Here is a 24,549-nt window from a genome sequence, read left to right as displayed (position 1 = left end):
ATGTAGTAATGGTGACTTAATTAAAAATACTTTCTCTAATCTCATTTGAATATATTGACATTATCCAGTGGATGTAGCTTTTGTTCATGAAATGGTACATCAGCATGAACTCCCTGTAAAGGAATGAGTTCTGAATCTTAATTCCATCACTGACTTCATATAAGCTCCCAGAACTTTATGGGTGGTAACAAAAATGAATGAACATGGTGTTTCCTACTCCCACCCCCCAACATAACTTCATGGCTTCATAAACTCCCAGTGGCTGTGAAAGAATATGCACCACAGAGAGGTGCTGAACTAGAGTGCTAGAATCTTCTCATCGGAGGAGGAGAATACCAATAGCAAATTTTCTAAGAGAGGCTTATAGAAGGGTATTTTATTCTGAAAGAGAGACAGATTAAACACTACCAGTCTACACAATTACCTGATGATAATTTTTAAAAATAAAAATAATAATACACATAATTCATAAATGTGTAATGAAATTAACATAATGAAATTAACGGTGCCTAGAAATCTGTTTTGAAATGATTGTTCTAAAGCCAAAAGAGCTTGTGTGCAGTAGTAAGAAAAAACTGAATGTACAACAGCAATTCTGTTTATCAACAGTTAGGTTTTAAATTATCACATATCCTTTTAAGATTTGAGATGTCCCACTACACATGTTTAAAAAAATGATTCATGGTTATGTAAAGAAAACTTTATTCATAAGGAAATACATACTGAAGTATTTAGGGATGAAATGTCATTATTTCTCTAATTTATTTTCAACTGGTTTAGGAAAAAAACTAATGCACACAAGGTGAGAGAAAGCAATGTGCAAAAATGAGGCAAAATCTTAACAATGGAAGAAATAAATGTCATTCATCATCTCTTTCACTTAATAAAATGCTTTATTGTAACTATTGAAAAAAGACAAGTCCATCATTTATTTAAACGCATTTATTCAAATAATATGAATATATCTTGAATTGTTCTTTATAGTATTTTCCATCTTTTTCCAAAAAGTATTAAATCATCTTAATTTGATAGCTTATTTTTGAACGTGCATCTAGTTTAGTGCAGTAAAACCTCCTAAGCCATAGGTCCTCTATTTCCATATTAAAATGAACACAAAGTGTCTCTGATGTCCAAGGTGTCATTTCTTCATTTCAGCTCTGGCTCTTCCTTGACATGTGACTCTGAACAATTTGAACCTTTTTTTTTTTTTCTAACTGATAGTTAAGTACTGAATTAACTCTAATTTTCAGGAATATTTATGGTTTTATTCTAACATTTTTCTCAGTAACCATATTCTGAAAGTGTGCACTAATATCTATATTTATTCCCAACACAATTCTCCCTCTGTTTTCTTGATTTAATTTGTTGCTAACTTTTTAGAACTTTCTAGACTAAATCTTTTTGCTTTTACCTTCAAGCATTTTGCTTCATCTTACAAATCTTCTGAGACTTTGAATAATTTGACCTTACTGTTTATACAGCTACCTCGAAGGGGTTTCAACCTTTTTCACTGGCAGCAATATCCTCTTTGGCAAATAGCCTCAGTTACAGTAACTTGATTCTAAAATTGTAATTCATATTGTGGTAAAACAAAATAATTTCATGCTTACCACCAGAATTATAACCGTTTAAACTAAAATCTCGCCTAGAATTCATTTTATGTAATGGGACAAATGTGCAAAATTGTTTAGATAAATATCACATAACCCTGGCATCTCTGTGTAGTTCTTTCATCCTATTTAATGTGGTACGCTGGCTCTGTGGCAGTCACTGACAGGAATGATGACGATAACTCGGACATTGATGCTGTTCATCAAACTTCCAGCACATCTACTCTAGGTAGTACCTCATTATACCCCTTTAATAAAAATTTAGTAATTGAAATTAACTAAATCAAAGAAAGCTGTGAAACTGACACCTTTATTAAGAATATGTGGTGATGGCCGGGCGCAGTGGCTCACACCTGTAATCCTAGCTCTCTGGGAGGCCAAGGTGGGCGGATTGTTTGAGCTCAGGAGTTCGAGACCAGCCTGAGCAAGAGTGAGACCCCGCCTCTACTAAAAAAAATTAGAAAGAAATTAATCGGCCAACTAAAAATATATACAAAAAAAAATTAGCCGGGCATGGTGGCGCATGCCTGTAGTCCCAGCTACTCGGGAGGCTGAGGCAGAAGGATTGCTTGAGCCCAGGAGTTTGAGGTTGCTGTGAGCTAGGCTGACGCCAGGGCACTCACTCTAGGGCGACAGAGTGAGACTCTGTCTCAAAAAAAAAAAAAAAAAAAAAAAGAATATGTGGTGGTAAGGAGAATTAATTCTACGTTCAGATATAGCTGGGTGAGAATCCCAGCACTCACGCTCACTAGCTGGCATGGAGTTTCTCCAACTGTACTGTTTGGTTATTCATTTGTTTATTTTTGTATGCATCCATCCATTCATTTAATAAATATGTGTTGAACTGGTTTGTAGGCACAGTTGTAAGGAATGAGGCTAAAGAAATGAGTGAGAAGGACAACATCCCTGACCTCAGGGGATTACATTCTGTTGGAGATACAGAAAGCAAAAAAGGAGATACATAATGTAACATCAGATAGCAATAATTCTTATGAATAAAATATTAAAGCAGTCTCTCGATCAAGTAACCAGGAATTAGGAAAGCAGTGTTTCATATGGGGAAATTGGAAAAGGCCTTTCTGAGGAGGTGATGTTTGGAGGGAAGAAGAGAGGACGCCATGCAGTTGGTTGATGGAAAAAGTTTCCAAGTCGAGGGAACAGGAAATTCAAACCCTTAGTGGATATTTCTGTGAAGGGTTGGTGAAAATTTGTAAACTCATCGGCACATAGTTAGGTGCTTTTTAGATGTTAGATATAATTTTAAAATAATAAATGTAAATAATTGATTCCATATGTTATTATGTTTCTTCTTTGTTCTAGTGTATGTCTTCTTTTTCATCTTTCTAGATCATTTTTCTTCTCTTGAATTCTATACTATTCATTCGGCTCTCGGAGCCTTTAGGCTTTGCTCTTTTTAATTTGTAGTGAGGTTAACCCTGCTTGCAATATTCAGATTTTACTGGTGTCAGAGGTTCTGTTTGCTTGGTCTTTGCCCTTTTGCTCAACATTTGTATATTCTGAGCAATGTCAAATTGATTTTCCTGATAACTGTTGGACAACTTCCTTTTTTAAGCAATAAATCCACAGCTTCTCTGTGATGATGATAATGTTGATGTACTTGCCCTGTGACGACCTGTTGTTGTATATGTGTGTCCAAGGAAAGGAGTGATAAAAAAAAAAAATGGTGACAAGATGCCATTTGGAAGATAGTGCTTCCAGGAAACACAGAAAGCTCAACCATACCCCACCCCTATCCTCCCCATTTCCTACAATGGTTTCTTTTTTTCACTTCCCCTGATGTTCCCAGAAGTCAGAGCAAAGTGACCATCTATCTCTGTCTCTAGCTGTGAATAAACTACTACCAGAGCTCAACTCACTTTTGTTTTCTTTCTTTCTATCTTGTTTGGCTGTAAAACATTTATTTGTAATTTTATCAGTTCGGGTCCAATCATAGAGAAAAACCACAGTCATTTGAACAGGGAAAATTTGTACAAAGAATTATTAAGTGTAACAGGGGCATGTAGTAATGAAAGGATTGGCTATTATGAAAGAAAATATATTGATCTGCTTGGGCTTGCCATAACAAAATACTATAGATTGGATGTATTAAACAGCAGACATTTATTCTGGGGGCTGGGAAGTCCAAGATCAAGGTACCAGCCAATTCGGTTTCTGGTGATGGCTCTCTTCTTGGCTTTAAGATGGCTACCTTCTTGCTGTATTGCTCACTTGATCTCTTCTTTGTGAGCACAAGGAGAGAGAGAGAGAGAGAGAGAGAGGGAGAGAGAAAGAGAGAACGAACGCGCACAAGAGCGCTTTCTGTTGTCTCTTCTCAGGAGGGCAACTTACTTGCTGATGTTTTCTTAAAGAAAATAAAAGGACATTAATCCCATCAGGAGGGGCCCCACCCTTATGACCTCATTTAACCCAAATAACTTCTCAAAGGTCTTCTCTCCAAATACCATGACATTGGGGGTTAGGAATTCAACAGATGAATTGGGAGATGGGAGTCACAAACATTCAGTCCCTAGGAAAAGAGAAACCTAAAGAATAGAAAAGTGGCTGCCTTTACCCCTAGGGCTGAGATACAGCACCCAAGAAAAAGTCCCTAACTTTTCATTTCCAGAGGCAGAGATTCAAACCTTATTGGGAAGGTAGAACCATGGTTTACTGAATGGCAGAAGTCACTGAGTTGCCACACTAGCAGAACTTGTTAAAAATCTGTCCTCTGGAAGTTAACAGAGATCCTCTCTCTAAGGTCCCTGGGAAAGCTGTTCATGGGAACAAAATGTCTTACCTGAGGCTCTGCTGAAAACATCACCAAGTTGCTGGCTGCCGTGCACTGCAGGAGCCAGGTGCTGAGGAAGCTTCACACACTGCAAGAACCTGCCAAGCGAGCACACTGGAACTAGGAGGCAAAACTCTTTCCTCCTGCCATGTCTCACCAGTACCCTCTACTGGCAAAACTTCAGTACCAGCTAGCAAAGAAAAAAAAACATTTCAAAGGCCCAGATCTATTTTTACAGAGCAGGCAGAAAGGTATATTTAGACCTGAGAGGCAATAAATCAATAACCAGCACATGGATATAAACTAATAAATACCAGCAGAATCAGACTAAATGAAGAGTACATTGTTTGTTAGCAAGGTAAACTACTTTTAAAGGCCATTCTCAGTTTGATTCATTGCTATATCCTCTGTGCCTAGAATAAAATCTGACCCAATATAAATACTCAGTAAATATGTGTTGAATGAATGAACTAATTGCTGAATTTTTCTCTAATGTTTTTCCTCTCTCTCTCTTTTCTTTTACTATAGCCGATGGATGCACCGATTGGTCTGTTGATATCAAGAAATATCAAGTTTTGGTGGGAGAGCCTGTTCGAATCAAATGTGCACTCTTTTATGGTTATATCAGAGCAAATTACTCCCTTGCCCAAAGTGCTGGACTCAGTTTGATGTGGTACAAAAGTTCTGGTCCTGGAGACTTTGAAGAACCGATAGCCTTTGATGGAAGCAGAATGAGCAAAGAAGAAGACTCCATTTGGTTCCGGCCAACATTGCTACAGGACAGTGGCCTCTATGCCTGTGTCATCAGGTATTCTTTTAATTCTATTACTGCTGAATCAAAGAAATCACATGCTGCTTTCTCATACTTAAATTTGGTTGCTAACTCTTTTGCCTAAAGGTATGGTCTCAATATTTGCATGGGTTGCTGCTTTTTAAAATTTAGAATCTAAATCATAAAAAGATGGGATTAGAATTTATATTGAGACATTATTTCTAACTTATGGAGAAAAGAGATACCATCTGGGTATCTACTTATGTTACCAGAAATTACTAAAGACTATGAAATAAAATTTATAGAGGAGGTAAAATGTTACAAATAAAATGTAAGCAAAGACTTGCATAAAGGATGCATAGTTTATTGCTAAATGGGTTGTAACATTTTGTTATTGCCCTTCACAGACAGATAGAGCATGGATACCTCTGGTTCACACACATCTGCAAAGATGATTTAGGTAATATGTGTATGTGCACAGGAAGAGGAAGGCAGCATTGCCATGTTAGGGAATACAAAGGTTGTGGTCAAGATCAGGTTGTTAACTAAAACTGCTGCATCAATACAAAAATTCTCCCTAATCTTTCAGGGCCAATACCAAAGTTAATAACAAATTCTTTGCCTTTGTCCCCAAGGAAATTCATCATATATCTACATATCTTTGTCAGCTTGTGGAAGAGACATATTTAGTTTGTTTAATGATAATGCATTGAAACAGTATCTGTGTAATACATTAGCAGTTAAAAATCTCAGTTTAAGCATTTAGCCCTTCATGGATTGTGAATCACACCCTTCATGAATGATCGTGGATGTCATTAGACTATTAGAACATTAGCAAAGCTGGGTTATAGGCAGATAGAGGGTATGTTTAAATCTATTTTTTGGCTTTCTGTATTTCAGCTTATTTAGAGAAATAAGGAAAATCTAAAGCAGTTGATTCTCAACTTGGAGAAAGTCTTAGAATCACCTAGTGTCTTTTTCAGATAAAAATTAGACTAATATTTCTGAAATTCTGATCAGCACCTATCACTCCCCTGTCATAAGGATCATGCCTCCCTCTCATTGTGACCTATAAGAATTACCTTTATGCTGAGTCATGGCTACAGGTGTGTTAGGACATTAAGATAGGTCAAAGTCACATAAAAGTTAAACAGAAATGTATCCTTTTAACACTGACACGATATATTACGTTACAGTTAATGTTAGAAAATATAAATGAACATAAACAAAGGGTTGTGCTTGGGAAAGATGCCTAATGGATTTTAAAAGAACAAATGCATCATTCCTTTGGCAACTCTTGTTCTTTCTCTTAGGGTCTACTGATCATTTTATGTTCAAACATAACTCCAGATATAAGTAGAGGTTTTGTAGGAGCATAGATAAATAACTGTCCTACTAGTACACTTAAAGAGTACTGTTTGGACCAGCCGTTCTCACTTGACCAATAGTAATTTGATTTTAATTTCGTATCTGCTGTATTTCTTTTAAAAAATCGTTGTTTCTGATTGTTCATGCATGTGGGAGGTGATTCTTCAAGACAGGCAAGTGTGTGTCCTCACATTAGAATTAGATTAGAATTGAGTTGAACGTCCTTAGTCTAACACTTCATTTCATCACTTATTATTGATGCAAAAATAATGATGTGTTCACATCAGTAATCTGAATTTTGAAAGCACTGAGGTTGCAATTCTTTGATGTGTTTAAATATCCACTGTGATCCAATGCTCTGAGAAATTGCATTAAAATGCCTCTGAATTTATAGTTGCAATAATGAATGAAAGTTTGAAAAGTTTCCAAAATGATGACACTTGCCGTATATTCATATGCCTACATTTTAATGCAAGGTGAAACTAAAGATAAACACTTTAAGGTTGCATGTTTGTCAAACGGCATCCTAGAGAAAGTGATAAACTGCAAAAAGAGATACTTTATCACTGAAATGCAAATATGCCAATTGATTTGAAGCTAGTGTTGCCATGGCTTCCTTTTCCAATTTGGAAAGGGGTACTCAAAATCTTTATAAACAGCATTTGAAATAGCATGAGTTGGTGTTGACGTGAAGAAAGCCCAAGGGCTGTTAGTTGAGTCACTGACATTTTGGCACATTGTTAGCTATCAGGCCACAAAACTGTCACCATTAGTTTTTAAGTAATCCACTTGCAAAGAATTTCAAAAGTTCAAAAATATTAGCTTCTATTCTAAGGTTCTAGTCATTCTGATAAGTGTTCTGGGTATTAACTTGTCAATGAAATGGTTTCAGAAGGCTTTCATATACAACTACTTTGCATTTACATCTAAATATGTGCAATTAAATGGTGTAAATAATGGAAACACCTAAGATTACTATCATTATAATGAATAAGAACTTTTTTACTCCCTTCCCTTAATATCTATTTTAGACAGAATAATATCACATAGTTCTTTGCTCAATAGTACTTGGGTTTTTTACTCAGTTTTCTCCTTCTTGAATTTTTATTTTAGTTTTTACATGAAAAAGCGAATGAAAAATTACTTAATGGGTACAATTTACACTATTCGGGTGATGGTTACACTATAAGCCCAGATTCCACAACTATGTACTATATCCATGTAACAAATTGTACTTGTACCCCCTAAATCAATTTTAAAAAATTAAAAAAAAGAAAAAGCAAATGGAGGAGAGCTGTGCAACAGTTTCTTTTGTTTATTTTACTTTTATGACCATGTATAAAAACAAGTTTATTTAATGAAAAATAAAATTTTCCTATATTCTTGACTTCTAGTTTTTAATTCTTATTTTCAGAGTTATGCCTTATTAGCAGTTTCACATGTAGAGCTAGCAGGGGCACATGTAAGCATTCCAATACCCCCCAAATGGTAGCATACTATTTGGCCCCCTATTTTTTAAATAAAATTTTATTTTTGAGATAACTGTATTTTATATTTAGTTACAAGAAATAATAGAAATTTGCACAATGGTAACATCTGGCAAAACTATAGTATAATATCATAATCAGGGTATTGACATTGACACAGTTAAGAAACAGAACAATGCCATCACATCAAGGGTTCTTACTGTTGTCCCTTTATAGCTACATTCATTTCTACCCAACCGCAATCCCAAGCTCCTGGCAACCACTAATCTATTATTTATATTTATAATTTTGTCAGTTCAACAATATGATATAAATGGAATCATATAGTATATAACCTTGTGGAATGGGATTTTTCATTCAACATAATTCCTTTGAAGTCCATCCAAGTTGTTGCACATATTCCTAGTTCATTCATTTTTATTGCTGAGTAGTATTCCATGCTACAGACATACCACAGTTTTTATTCATTTGTTAAAGGGCATCTGGGTTGATTCCAGTTTGGGGATAGTAAATATAAAGCTTCTATGAACATTCATGTATAATATTTTGTGGAATATAAGTTTCATTTTTCTGGAATAAATGCTTGAGTGAATATGGGTTGAATGGTAGTTATGTGTTTAGTTTTATAAGAAACTCCCAAAGTAGTTTCCAAAGTAGCTGTGCCATTTTACATTACCATCAGCAATATATAAGTGATCCAGTTTCTGCATATCCTTGCAGCACTTGGTGTTGTCACTATTTTTAACTGTAGCCATTCTGGTAGGCGTATTGTGATAATTCATTTTGATTTTAATTTGCATTTTCCTAATGGCTAATGAAGACTAACATATTTTTATGTGCTGATTTACCATCTCTATCCTTTTCAGTAACATATTCATGGTTTTTGTCCATTTTATAATTGAATTATTTATGTCCTTTTTGTTGAGTTTTGAGAATTATTTGTATGTTCTAAATACTAGTCCTCTTTCTGATATGTGGTTTGCAAATATTTTCTGCCAGACTATAGCTTGTCTTTCCATCTTCCCAATGAGTCTTTTGTAGAGCAAAAGTTTTTAATTTTGATGAGATTCAATTTGTGAATTTTTTCATTTATGGATCATGCTTTTGGCGTGAAGTATAAAAACTCCTTGCCAACTCTAGTTCCTGAGAATTTTCTCTTATTTTATTTTTAATTCTAAAATTTAAAAAATTGCCAAAAGTTTGATTATTTTACATTTAAAGCTGTGATTCCTTTAGAGCTAATATTTGTATAAAGTGTAAGGTTTATTTACATTGAGGTTTAGTTTTTGGGGGTTGGATGTATAGTTGCTCCTGCACCATTTGTTGAAAAGGTTATGCATCCTTCATTGAGTTGTTTTTGTGTCTTTATTCAAAATCCATTGGGCATGTTTGTATGGGTTAAAGTCGATATTCTCTATTCTTCAGCTTTGTGTATCCCTCTGCCAATACCAAATTGTATTGATTAGTGTAACTATATGGTAGCCATAAATATCAAGTAGAATGAGTCCTTCTTTATCCTTCTTTTTTAAGATTGTCTTAGCTATTGTAGGGCCTGTTATTTTCCATGTAAATCTTAGCATAAGCTTGTCTATGTCCACAAAAACTTACAGGAATTTTGGTAACAATTACATTAAGCCAAGAATTGATATCTTTACTATTATATATTGAGTCTCTCAATCTATGAGCACAGTATGTCTTTCCGTTTATTTAGGATTACCTTCTTTGATTTCTTTCATCAGCATTTTATAATTTTCAGCATATAAATCCTATGTACATTTTGTTAAATTTATACCTAAGTATTTCATTTTCTTTGGAGTGTTTGTAAATGATATTGTCATTTTAATTTCAGTTTCAACATGTACATTGCTACTATATAGAAATGTGATGGATTTTTATGTTTTAATTTTTAAAAACATAATTTTTGAAATGACATATTTATAAATGTTCTATCTAGTATCTACTTCCTTTGCCCAAGTCTTGATTTTTGTCTTTAGAAACCAAATGACTTTTTTTTCATTGAAAGCACAGATTTGGGATGTATCAAAAAATACTTAGTGAAATCCATTTATTTATTCATCCATTTAACAAACATCTACTTATCACTCTGTGATAAGTAATATGCTAATGCTAGGATTACAAAGTTTTAAAGAAAAGTTTTTACCCTAATGTAGTTTACATAAGAGAAAATAAGTATGTAATAAATTGCTATAGATAGTATGAAAATAGTCTAGAATTCAATGGGGTTCTGCAAAGACAGAGTAGCCCCATTCCTACTAGGTCTTTCCTCTTGCAACTAAAAAGCATGGACATAACACAAAAAACAAGCATAAGAAGTCTGTGAAAGGTGGCAGAAAAACCTCAAAACTCAAGTAATGACATGGCAACATGCTGTGTTCTTACTATTCTGCCTGCTCTTTTACTATTTTTTTCAATCTTCGTTCCTTTATTTGAAATGCCTTTTTTTCATTGCCTATCTAAATAATACATATTTATTTCTTGAAGAAAATCTAGTTTATGCTTATTTTGATTTGACTTTTCCTAAATTGCTCCAAAGACAATCGTTTCAGTTACTCATTGTGAGGGGAAAACGCTCCAAAACTTAGTGGCTTAAAACAACCATTTTATTTGCACATGACTCTGCAATGTGGACTGGACTCAGTTGGGTGGTTCTTCTGGTGATCTTGCCTGTGGTCACTTGTGGCTGGAATCAACTATGATGCAGGGTTTGCTGAGTCTGTTTCTCTATGAATTCTAAGGGCCTATCTCTCTTCACATGGTCTTTCCAGCAGTATAGCCTGACTTTTTATGTGGCAACTCAGAATGTATAACCACTTATTAAGCATCTCTGTGTATCATTCTTACTATTGTCCCATGAGCCAAGATTAGAGATAATATGGTAGGAAACGTTACAAGGTCTTGAATTCTGTGAGGTATGGTTCATTGGTAGGGCCATAAAAGTAACAGTCCAACGGAGTCTGCCTTTTGGCCTTTAATACTGTAATTCATGGCCTTACACATGAAATATACACTGACCCCATTCCTAAGACCTTCAAAGTCTTATCTTACTGTGGCTTCAGGATCAGGTTAGAAGTTCATGATCTCATTATATAAGTCAGTTCTAGCTATGAATGAGCTTCATCAAGCTTAGTTCCTTGACTGCAACTGCCCAGAAGTGGCTCCTCTTGATCCAATGCTCTGTGAACTTAAAACATATGTTATCTGTCCCTCACATAGCCAACATACAATGGTTAGACAGGGATAGCATAACCAAACTAAACAGTCCTATTTGAAATGGGTGTGGATAGGAGATACAAAGCAATCACTGGCCCATAGCAATTCTAAAATCCAGCTGGGCACATGTCATCAGTTTCTTAATTAGGACCCTGTTCACCTTACTGAGAGTAGTTCTTTTTGACTGTTAGGTCCATCCTTTTCCTATCCATAGAAAGTTAATGGCCCAGTGGGCCTTTCTTCAATTTGAACTTTATCTGTCCCTTTTAGTATAACATAGTATGATTCCTTAAAATGCTGTGAGGCTTCTATGTATTAAATTGTAATCCATTTCATTAAGCAGAAGCTATACCCACAAATATCATTAAGATAGATATTTCTCTACCTTGATGTTCAAGTCAGAGTGCTGGAGGACAATGCACCAGTGATTCTTAGTTACCTTTTGCCTAGCTAATCTTAGGGTATGCCTCTTAGACTCTCCTACCTAAGTGTCTTAGTATTTGCCTCATAGACCTTCTTAGATACTTTTTCTGAATGATAAAGAGTATGTATTGTATACCAAACATATTACTATGGACATTTTTCCCATCAAAATCAATGTGAGGTGTTTATCAATGAGAAAGCACTCAATAAATATTTATTGAATGAAATAATGAGAGATTGGGGTTAGTGTTCCTTAGAATACCTTGTGAAAAACACTGCTATATACAAAACTACACAATTTTCTGATTCTGTCATTCTCCATGGGAAAATCAAAGAATTATATTTCTTAGGACATCTCTTGTCTAAAAGTAACACAAATTATGAACCGCTTATCCTACATCATGATTTTTGGTATTTCAAAAGACAGTTTTCTGTCTTTTAATAGAATATACCTTCAGTGTCACCAGATGTAAATAGAAAGCAACAAAACGTTAGGTCTTTATTAATTTATTTGAGTTCTATTACAACTTAAAATATTTCAAAGTAGATTAAAAGCAATATGCAAATATTTGCATTCATTACCCAATGAATAAAAATATTCTAGTCAAAAAATTTTAGATCTAATAGACTCATACAAGTAACTGCTATAACTATAGTGTAAATAATTTAAGTAATTTATTTTCATCTATGTAATAGAATATAATTTTAATATTTATTAATGTTTTATGTGATTATTGTTTAAAAATCAAGTTATTCTTGAATAAAAGGATATATAATGTCAGCATCATTTTAGAAAGTCTTAAACATTTATGCCCCAAGGAATCTTCATAATTTGTTCAGGGCAATCAGAGTCCATATAAATGTTTTATATCCTACTCAGAAATTTTAATGATCATATGCATATGTGTTCCAAGGACCTAGTATAGTTTCACAATCTTGATTTCCTAATTTCTAAACTACCTCTCTTAATTGAAACCATAGTATACCCTTGAGAATATCAGCTGTAATTCATAGGCTATAAAAATGCAATTAAACCTACATAAGCTAGTCCCTTTTTTAAAAAGTGAAAAGTCATACACAAGTGAAAGTCTTTAAAATAAGATGTCAAGTCTGGATGTAGAGTCTCCTATGTATGATATATTGAAATTGAAGAACTGTACATCAGGCATTCTTCCTACACTTTTTTTGGTGAAAACATCTTTCTTGCCATAATGGGCTCCAATGAGATTTTCCAGTTGCATAATTCTGATAATGTTTGGAGATGGTGCTGAAATGGTAGATCAACCTAGAAAAGATAATAACTTTAACTGCCTTTCCATGTCTGAGACATGAAAGCATTTTCTAAAGGACCAAACTATCTTTGAACAGGGCAATAAATAGCCAGATTGCTATCCTTCTGAATTGTTTAAAAAAAAAAAAAACAATAGATGGAAGCAAAAGCCAAGAGCTGTGTGGATCAACTGTTTGATTTACTGATTTTTTTTTACCATCTAGGAAATACATGTCTTCAATATAACAGCCTAATTTTTTTTTACTAAGAAGATGAAATAAATTCTGCTGGAGTGATGATGGGGTAGTTTCTTAGATCACTAGATTAAGAAAAGCTTTGTCTAATCTTTCCAAGTCCTATAAGAGGCACAGCTTTGAGAACTCTTTGAAATCAGTTGTGTCATGTCCAGGACAGAGACTTATAAATTTTCTCTAGAAAGTATCAAATTAATATGAAGAAGACAGGCTACTGAAAAAGATAACATTTGTAAAATAATTAGGTACATAATGTTTAATTCTGAGATTTTATGTAGTCTTTCTTTGTTTTCCATTTTAGGTAAAATAAATAACTATGAGCCCTTTTCAGTCATGAATAGAGCATGCATATTTTTTCATATTTTACAAACATTACTAAAAGCCTATGATATGACATAATTGGTAATTATAATGAGTAAATTTTAAAATTGCAAACAATATTTGCCAGGCATGCAGGTCTCTTACAATTCATCAAGACTTGACTGGTGGCTATACTTTCATACTGTAATTGTTATTTTTTTCCTTTTTTCTAAAAACTATTCTGGAAAAAATGTTAACTCTAATGTTGATGCAGTAAGTGAGGAGAAAGTGAATAGGCCTAATAAAGTAAAATAGCTCCTGATTAGCAAAATTTGAGATAAGTGAAAAAGTTGAATATGAAGCTAAAATTATCTAAGGCTCTTTCTAAATCTAATTTTGCATGTGGTTCCCAAGCAAAAGATATGAATGATAATTTCAATGAATATGGAGAAGACAAAAAGGCACTGTTTAGTTTTAGGATAGCTCATTAAGGACCTGTGATTTTAGCAATGCTTTAAAGGCTAAACTCATGGCTAGGGAAAGTGTAATTGAGAAAGATTTCTCTGTTAGAAAGGTTTCAGGAGGACCAGTATAAAAGATATTAAATAATGATCTAGAACAAGGATTGGCAAACTTTTTCTATAAAGGACCAAATAGTAAAACTTTTAGATTTTGCAGGCCATAGAGTCTCTATTGTAACTACTCGACTCTGCTGTTGTAGCAAGACAACATCCATACACAAGACACAAATGAATGGCCATGGCTGTATTTCGATAAAACTTTATTTACAAAAACAGGTGGTAGGATGGATTTGGGCTGTGGGCCATAGTTTGCTGACCCTTGATGTAGAAGATGCCTTGCAAACTGCAAATAGTTAAACCAACAGTAGCAACTGTGCTTGTTATTAACAAAGAAAAAGCCACAATTTATTCCTAATAGAGCAAGTAGATTAGTTTTGTTGGAAAATGGGGTTTTTGTAGATGGTTGTTAGAAGGATGACTATAAACAATAGTGAAATAAAAATACTAAGACTAAAATAACAGGCAAGTGTCAAGCAGGGAATGGAGAACTGAAAGCAGCTTTTGTCGAAGTATCTTGGAGCAACTATATGAATGTTTAGAGAAATTAGAAAATGGAAAACAGACAAGAAGTTTTTACAATAATTGAGGCATAAAGGTAATGGAGGGACTATAGTTACAGTATTAAAGGTAGGCATGGCAAAGAAAATAAAACAGATTCAAGATCATTATCGGAAGGAAAAAATCAATCAGGGATGATAGTTGAATGATTATATTTGATCCTGCTATGGAACACAAATAAAAGGAAAAGAGACAGCAAGAGGCATATCTTAAGGCTTTTCCATACAAAACTAAACTTATTTATTAAAAAACACAGGATATTAAGAAATAAAATTGCCTAGACTTTAAGCTATTAAACTAGGAAACATTTAAATTGAGTTACCCCATCATTGCTCTCCCAAACAGCATTTGAATGAAGAAAGGAAGGGGTTTGGGATACTTTCTAGGTTCTTTGATGGTCCACTTGTTAGTCTTTCCCAGATGTAACTTTGCATCTTTGCATCCCTGATCACACAAACATTATCATTGAGATGGGAAAAGAAAAAAATCTTTTGATCACTTGTTGCAGTTTGGGGACAGGCTATTGCGTATAACAAGAACGTTAGAAATAGCAATGTCTTAAACATGAGAGAAGTTTGTCAAGGAAAAGTCCAAATGTAAGCATTTCAGAGCTCATATGGTGGCTGCCTAATTGTCTAGGTCTCAGTTTTCTTCTGTATTTCCAACACCGCCCTCTATAGGGCATGGTCCGCATCCTTGTTTTTCAAGATGAAACCATCTAACCATCATATCCATGCTATTATAAGGAGGAAAATGTAGAATGAAAGGAACAAAGAACATGATCCTTCCTACCTTTAAGAACAAATCCCAGAGGTTACTTACATCACTTCTACTTACATCTCATAGGTCAGAACTTGTTTGCATAATTACAACAAGCTGTAGTGATGGCTTGGATATGTAGTTTTTATAATTAGTACCCATGTACCTGATAAAAATATGACTATTATTAAGGATCTTACATTGATTTCCCTAAATGAAAAGCCCAAGACAGGGATTCTTGTGCAAGTGATCTATTCAGGGAATGCACACAGGAAAAACATGCAGGGGAAGAAGCCAGGCAAAGACATGTTTTCAAAAGTCTAGCCTCACCCTGATCCCACAGGGAGCTCTGTAGCATAAATTGCATCACAGAATTTATCCTGCCTTGAAGTAAGCTTAAATGTCTCAGGCATCTCTATCCAGGTGGCTCTTGTCGTGCTAAGGTGATTCTGTAACGGTACAGGTGTGAGCCTTGACCATTCAACACCCACAACAGCTGGGGGATGAGTACAACAGCTGGTGAAGAAATTCTGAGTGGGATACCAAAATCATCTGCTACATTGATGAAGAAAGGGGACAGATAATGAGGGAAATTAGTAGCCATTTTTGTAATAGCCAAAAACTATCCCTGCGCATATGCTGAGAAGACTTAATATCCTATTTTTGTTTTGCACATGGTAAGCAGTCCATCAATATTTGTTGAATGACTAATGCATATTCTTGAAAAACTTTCTATTTTTTCCACAGCCTCCCTTCCTTAACATTTTTGAAAGCATTTTAAAATGTTAATATGAATACCACCACACCTACCCCAAATACATACACAAGTATCCTGCCCTCAATAGCTATTCCCTCTGCACAGATTTTAAGTCACACTTGCAATCAATTATAAAATTACTTCACTGAAATTCCTGAAGAATTAGCTGGAAAAATCTTTGCACTTTCAAATGTTTCTAATTCTGGTTTCCAGAGAATTTCTCATTGCCCAAGAAATAAATAGCCAGCCAGGTTACTATGATTGGGATACATACAACTTCCTTATATTCACCTTCTTTAAGTCCTAGGTGAAGAATAGGTTTGACTTTGCTCATCAGTTTGCTCTGGCCTAGATTTATGCTGGTTTTACAGTGACATTTCTAGCTTTCAGGCAGGTCTCCATTTAGTAACTGCTTCATGATACAGAATCTGAGGTTATAAAATAAAAACTTAAATGAGGTCATTGAATAAGCATTTCACTGATTTCATTATATCTCACAATTATAGATCTGGAACTATCCATTTTCTCCCTTGAAGGTCATAAAAGACAGTCCTATAAAAGAGTCATGATTATGGAGTAAATGAGTAACATTTAAAGATTTGAAGTCTGGTCCAACGATTTCAGGAAAATGTCTTATATTGTCCTAAAGCCAAAAAAAAAAAAGAAACAAAAAAGATTTCAAAGCAATACCACATCAGGTTGAATTAGTTAGACTTCATATTACAGAAAAGTGGCTTAAGCCAGACAGTTTATTCTCTCATATAAAGTAGTTATAAGATAGGCATTCCTGGACTTTTATGATAATTTCACGATTTTGCAAGGCTCAGGCTCCAAGGCTTTATGATCTGCCATTCTTAGTTTGTGGCTTACATTCCCAAGGTCACTCCATGCTCCTAGTATAACTGAAAAACTGACTTTTTAATGTTATTTAATTTTGAATAGCCACGTGTATATCTTAGTCTTTGTTTTGAAATGGTTGTTACAGGCCATTTGTAGCTATTTCTTAGAATAGAAATTCTTCTAAATAGCTCTTATCTTCCTAGAATCATGTAATGTACATGTGGAAAGGATTTTAGATTTCAATGTTGGGGTTACCTCATTTTATAAATGAACAACAACAACAACAACAGCAGCAGCAACAAAGGAGGCCCAGAGAGGTTAAGTGATGGCTTTCTAGAAACCCAAAGCTAATGTTCAGAAATACTGAAAATCAAGCTGGATCTCCTGATTCTATAATCAACGCACTCACAAATATTCATGAATTTAAAACATTTCAAATTGTTGTTTTCAATAATTCAGACAGATCTTCCTCTATTTGTTTCAAATTAGTAAAATTTTATACAATTATTTTAATTCTCAATGGCTATTTTATTTGAAGAATGATTGCAATAATCTTACAACAAATTTTTACCCCATCTACCCTAGATATTGAGGCTTAGGCTTCTTTCTGGTATTGACTCTGTAAACCAATCCACTAAATGATAAACTAGCAATTAATTTACATTAAAATAAGGATACTATTTCTGTTACTGTGGAAGTTCTTAGAATTAGTTGCATCTAAGTTGATGTGATTAAATTGGCTAGGGATTTTTGATATTGTATCCATTTAATTAATTCCAGTAGATTTTTAAATATCTACTCTACAGCAGCAGCCACTGGACTAGACATTGAAAGCACAGCGGTGAATTAAGCCAGAATAGAATTAAGCTAGACTAGAATACACTCCTGTAGCTGGAAGTCTATTCTAGAAAAGAGCCTTTGAAACAGTAATTACTTGTGTCCTGACTTTTAGGAAGGAAAAGAACAGGGTGCCTTAAGATCAGATAATAGGCTGACCCAGCCCACTTGGTGTATAGGCTCACATTTGAAGGCTGCACTGTGCCAGCTGAAATCTGAATACTTCTGGGGTTGCACAAAAAATTTCCAGAGGGTATGCCACAAGAGTAGTATGAAGGAAATTCATCTCCAGAATCTCAACTTCCACATGTACTCTTGTTTAAAATTGCCTGAAAACTCACAATAGCACTCTTCCACTTTACAAAAGAAACTTCTCTCCCTTCCCAAATTATAGCATGATACATTGCCCCAGGGTGTAAAAAGGACTTAGAGTGCCAAACAAAGGGATAGTCTGAAATGTTAGTTTGAAAAAAAGGCCCCTTAAACTCAGTGATCTTCCTCTCCTGCTTGTCTTACAGGAGTTTCTGATAAGTTTGAAGCTTAATCCAAGTTGGTATATTCTTAATTCAGAACAACTAAAGCAGTATATAGTAGTGATACTGAGTTGTTTCAATGTAATTGGGGTGTTTTATAGGACTGTCAGCTTTTTTGAAATGCATTTGATAAAACTCATGAATAAATTTTACTTTTCTTTCACATGTGATGCGTATTATACAAAGAAAGAACATTTAAAACCTATTTCATCAAATCACGCCATGAAATATTTATTTCACTTAGTCAATTCTCATCTTATTTCTCTTTATATAATATATAATATTTTCTCCCTCCTATTAGCAAATAACTTCTTTAAACTTACAAAAAATAGATGTCAACTTTAAATAAAGAGGTTTTTTTAAAGTTCATTTAAGGGAAATGTGACCCCAAAAAGTTTGAAAACCACTGCTGCTCAATGTTTCTCAAATTATGGTCTTATTTATAATTAGATAAAAAATCACCAAGGTGCCAGTTTATAAAACAAACAAATAAAAGGATTCCTGGATCCTATCACATACCTATTGAATTGGAATTTCTGGGGAAACAAGGATCAGGAATCTGATGGTTCAGCATACACACAGCTGATTTTTATCCACATTAAGTGTGAGAATTTATAATCAGGTGATAGTGATTACTATGGTTTGGATGTTTGTCCCCCAACCCAAACCTCATGTTGAAATTTGACCCTGTTGTTGGAGGTGGGACCTAATGGAGGTGTTTTGGTCATGGGGTTGGAAAGATTAATGAAAAGATTAATGCCCCTCCATTGGCAGTGAGTGAATTCTCACTCTATTAGTTTCCACAGGCACTGGTTGTTAAAAAGAGCCTGGCACCCCCCCTCCTCCCCGCTCTGGCTCGCTTTTGCTTCCTCTTGCCAGGTGATCTCTGCACACACCTGCTCCCATTTGCCTTCCACCATAAATGGAAACAACCTGAGGCCCTCACCAGAAACAGATGCTGGTGTCATGCTTCTTGTACAGCCTAAAGAACTGTGAGTAAAATAAACCTCTTTTCTTTATATAGAACCAGCCTCAGGTATTCCTTTATAGCAACACAAAATAGACTAAGACAGCGATCCTTTTAAGAGAATTATATCCCATATAGATTCAGGAAGATGATGCTTCATATAATCAAACCTGTTGTATAGTCTCTTGATGGTAGACATCTAGCACCTAACACAGTGCCCAGCACTTAGGAGAGTCTTAAGAGTTGATGATTCAAAGAGAATAAACATCAAGGTCTATACCTCCTTCCAAAATATTAGAAGATCTAATGTAAAGGATGCATCAAATGTGACAGGTATACTCCATAGTTAATTTTTTTTTGTTTTTTTGTTTTTTTTACAAAAACTCTTTACCTCTTCAGCTAAATTCAGTTTACAAATGGAATCATAGGTAGTGAACACACATCAGGGTGCCTTCCAGATTCCACTGCTGTGATCTTCAAATGAAGGAGAAAGGCAGATTAGTCAACCTTCTGAAAAGTTCTTAATTAAGGAAACCAATAGTGTGCAGAGTAACAGCCTGTGTGTTAACCTTGTTGACACAGTGTAGAAGTCCCATGTAGATAGCTCGTACAAAAGAATAAAAGTGTTGTTCTGGTTCCTAAATTGGAGTTTTCAAGTAATTGTATTTCTAGTGAAAATTGCGTCTATAGATGTCTGTTCAAAGGCTTTAGCTTACAAAGTAAAGACTTGAAAACATAAAACTTTCTTGATCTCTAAATGTTGTTTTCATTAATTAGGTGAATATGACAGCTCTCTCTTTACCCTAATAGCCCCCCTGGAGGAAATAACAATTTTGTTTGTCTAAACAGTACTTAATGACTACTCTAAAATTAGAGTTTAAGACCTTTAACTCTAGAGTGCAAAGCTCTATGTCCTTGACTCTGATGTTTATCATGAATATTAATTTCTGATTTTAAAGTCAAGCCATGAAATTTTTATATATTGTCATACCTTTCCCTTGACAATTTTTGTAATTGCCATAATTTTCTCGTCAGCAAGAGTCGTTTGTGGCTTCCCTGGTCTAAGGAGGCTATAAAATTGACAGCTCTGAATTCCCTCTTTTGTTTCAATGTGAAGCTGTAGACTTGTTTACTCTGAGCAGTAACTAGACCTCTGATCTTAAAAGAATTATGGTTTTTGTTGGTGCCCTTACACAATAAAGGATTCAATATATTTTTGTCATTAAATGTTTTCATTGTTACCTTTGGGATTACTTTCCTATTAGGGGAGATTTATGTTCATTGCTCCAGACACTTATTCTGTTCCTCACACAAAAATATTATTTCCTTCAGGATATCTATCATTTTCTTTAAAATTGATTTATTGGTAGTATTTGATCATTATGTTCATATTGTTTATAAGTGTCCAACATTAACACTAATTAAATGATATATATGGACATATATATGTAAACGCACATATACATACTTTTTTAATGTATGTAATTCAATTGAAATATTGTTCTCTTCTGTTTGTACTTTTAACAAAGATTTATTGAACATCCGCTATACATTAAGCCCAGACTTTGTTCTGTGGATAGAAAGAAAAATAGGCAAAACACAAAATTGGCCTGAAGATGCCACGATCAACCAGGGAAAACAGACAGACTCATAAAAAATTATGTGTATCACTGTATGGCAAATGCTGTTGGAGATATGGTCACAAAGTGCTGTTGCAACCAGAGAGACTCAGGGATGGTTACACAGAACAGAGGGCATTGAGGTTGCACGAGATGGATCTCTCTTGATAGAGAAATGGAAAGGATATTTTATTGTAAACAGTGGAAGTGGCTCAATGCCAGCCATGGTGATTTGGGAAAAGGGTTTTGAAAGAGAAGAGCAACAGCTATATATGGCTAGAGTGAAAAGTGCAAAGTGGTGCATGGGAAGAGACAGAAGCTAGAAAGGAAACTTGTGAATAGATTTGGGAAGCATCTGAGCACAGAATCTCAGGCTCTAGTGTTTGAATTTTTTTCTTATTAAATGGAGATGGAGATCCAGGATGGCCTAAATATCACAGATAAAATTATTCTAGATATTCAGTCATTCAGACAAATATTTTTAAAAATTATTTATGATATTATTTATGATAAATATTTTTCTTGGCCAGATGATGGCCAAGAGTCAGTCTCTGTTCTCAAACATCTTATAGTCTTTCAAGGGAGAAAATTAAGTCAGTCAATAATTAATGTCTGATATGACAGAAGTTATGAGGGATGAAAGAACAGTGTAATGGATACACAGATGAGGCATGTAATTCAGCATAAAAATCAGGAAAGTCTTCTTGGAGATATAAGATTGAGTTCATATATGGGAGTAAAACTTAGCTAAATGAAAAAGGAGGTTTGCAGAAGATCCTAGGTGAGGAAATAATATAAGGCTGGAATCTAAATATGCCTTCTAATTGTCCATGACTGTAGCAAAGTGCCCATGACTTGGATTATTCTTAGACGCAGCTACATAAGTAGGAAGGGATCAGTTCATGGTCTTGGCTGCAAAACTAAAGAGCTAAAACTTTACACTAAAAGGTACAGGAAGACAATGATGAACTGTAATCAGGTGGATTTATTAAGGTCAGACAAAAGCTGTCAGATTGAGGGTATCAAGTGTTTGTAGAAAGCAGCCTTCATATGGGTGGCCTGCTGGCAACATCAGTGAAAGAGCTAACCAAATGGGAGACTTTGAGGGTCTGGACTTAGGCCATGATAGTAGGAATCCATGGAAAGCCAAGAAAGCTACTAGTCCAATGCTTTCATAGGATTTTGCCATGGTTTGAATGTTAGGGGTGAATCATCAATGGTGACTTCCCAGAGAGTAGATAGATGTTGACGATGTTGTAAAATGTGTGTGTGCATGTGCATTTTAACAATCAAAAGTTTTTAGTACAAATATGAAACCTTTATAGAAAAGTATTATGATTTTATTGCTTCTTGGCCTTTTGGCTAAGAGAAGTATTATGATCTAGCTGTATAAAAACTGGCTAAGAACCAGAAGACATGGTTCCTAGATCTTCAAATTTCTAATAGTGTGAATCTTGGATGATACTCTGAATCTCTCAGAGCCTCTAATGAAAAAAAATGGGGTAAACATCAGACATCTTTGTATGGGTTACATGAACCAAAATATCAGTAAGCCTTGTACAAAATTTTAACTTTACAGTAGAAACCACATCAAGTCTTTTGGCCCTAGGACCTATCAATTTGTTTATTATTAACGAATGAGTGAATCTAGTTAAAGTCCTTTCATTTTTCCCACACCTCTATTTGGACAGCTGCCACTAAGTAGTGGTTTGTTAATATCTGCACTTCATACACAATTTGTTCTCTACCAGAAAAGTGTCTTTGTTAAAACATTTCAATCAACTAAATCACTTAATAGCGCTAATTCACATTTTGAGGGTAAAATATACTTAGGAAAAGAGTTAAATGTATAATTTTATTTCTACCTCATTGAGCCTCCTCTTTGTCTATGCCAACAAGAGTTTCCTCCTCCTCCATAGGCACACACTTATGGGACACTTGATTGTGAGAAAATCCTCAGGTCATTGGAACTTGGTTTTGAGTTATATTCCTGCCCCTCCCCTCCAATATGTGTGCTAATTATCTTATGGAAAATAGCCTTTTCCTTTTTTCTTGTCCCAAGAAAGTCTTGAGTCTCATCCAGAAGTCAGATTAGTGTTAAGTATCTTTGCTTGAGTGGCAACTCTTTTCTGATTATAAAGAAAGAAATTGTGATCCCCACATGTGTATACACAGGGCCAACATGCCCCTTTATCAATCAGGAAAAGATTTCTTTTTTATCTCTCTCTTTCCTTTCTGGCCCTTTGAAGTTCAAGCTTATTTAAGAGTTAATTTTAATGAAATTGTTTTAAAATATCTTTTAATCACTTTAACAAGCCTCTAGCAGAGCATTGGGTTACTTTCTTCCTCAAAGAGTTCAAGTTGTCTTTTCTAAAACATGTACTTAAAATTGCCTTGAAAAAGGAGATATATCAGGAATTTCCTTCAAAAGAATCTAGGTGGTGGTTGTTGGGGTGATGAGTAGGGATATATTAATAGATGGAATTAAATCAGCAATATGTTGATAAATGTTGGATGATGGTATATGGGAGTTAAGTAGTGTTCTTTTACATATGTTTGAAATTTTCTGTACTTAAAAAGATTATGGAAACTTAATTAAAATGGATCTCATCATTTTATTTTTGTAGCATTTTATCTCTTAACACATCAGTTAGCTATGGTTATATAGCAAAGCACTCCAAAAGCCAGTAGGTTGAAACAATAAGCAAATATTGATCATGAGCCTATAGATCAGCTGGACTGTCTCATGCATCTGCTGTTTACAGTGGATGAATTCTATTCATTTTGCCTGGAATCTCCCACATGTTTTGTGGTTATCTGTATATAGGCTAGTCTAGTATGGCCTTAGTTGCTAAATGTGGGCTCTCCTCATGGCCTCTGATCCTTCACAGAGTAGATTGTGTGTGTGTGTGTGTGTGTGTGTGTGTTTCATCTAGAAGGGCTGGGTTCCAAGAAAAACAATATAAGGATGTAAAGCTTCTTGATGTCTAGGCTCAGAACTGGCACACCATCTAAAATTTAGCCACATTCTGTTGACCAAAAAAGGTCACAAAGCCATCCCAACTTCAAGGGGTAGAAAAATAGATTCTACTTCTTCTTGGGAGGAGCTGCAAAGTCACATTGCACTGGGAGCATGGAAACGGGGGCGGGGGGGACATAAATTGAGGCCCTCAATGTAATCAATCTGTCATATAAGAATTTACTGCTTTTAAATCAATGACTACAGATATTCTGTTAATTTAACAATTTATATTTCCAAATACTAAATCTCCCTCTAACTTTAGCCTACCTACTGGTCACCTACTCTTGGATTTCCCAAAGGCATCTCACATTCAAGTGACTAGAGTTCGTCACTCTTTTTGTAAAACCTTCTACTCTTCAGTGCATGTGTATGTACAATTAATGTCTTTGCCATTCATCTATTCATCTATTCGTCCCTCTACCTATTATTTAATTCAATAAATACTTACTTCATGGTGATTATATGCCTAGCACTGTGATAATCATTGATGAACCCAAGGAAAGTAAAAACAGACATAGCCTCTGCCCACATAGGACTCAGAGAAATGAGCAAGAAACCCAGTTGGAAATCACA

The 24,549-nt window shown here is 34.8% G+C and overlaps 1 protein-coding gene across 1 annotated transcript in view; it reads left to right on the top strand.

Annotated features, from left to right (window-relative positions):
• Positions 1-1,742: 1,742 nt before the first annotated feature.
• The window catches only part of IL1RAPL1 (interleukin 1 receptor accessory protein-like 1), a 756,667-nt gene continuing 733,860 nt past the window's right edge, over positions 1,743-24,549 (top strand). The window contains exons 1-2 of the mRNA XM_012649799.1: positions 1,743-1,839; positions 4,927-5,206. Of these exons, the coding sequence (XP_012505253.1) occupies positions 1,743-1,839; positions 4,927-5,206 (377 nt within the window). The remainder of the gene's footprint in view (positions 1,840-4,926; positions 5,207-24,549) is intronic.

Source organism: Propithecus coquereli, unplaced genomic scaffold, assembly GCF_000956105.1.
Source record: "Propithecus coquereli isolate 6110/MARCELLA unplaced genomic scaffold, Pcoq_1.0 Scaffold303, whole genome shotgun sequence".
Lineage (NCBI taxonomy): Eukaryota > Metazoa > Chordata > Mammalia > Primates > Indriidae > Propithecus > Propithecus coquereli.
Note: the sequence above shows the minus strand (reverse complement) of the source record. Positions and strands in the feature narration are given on the sequence as shown.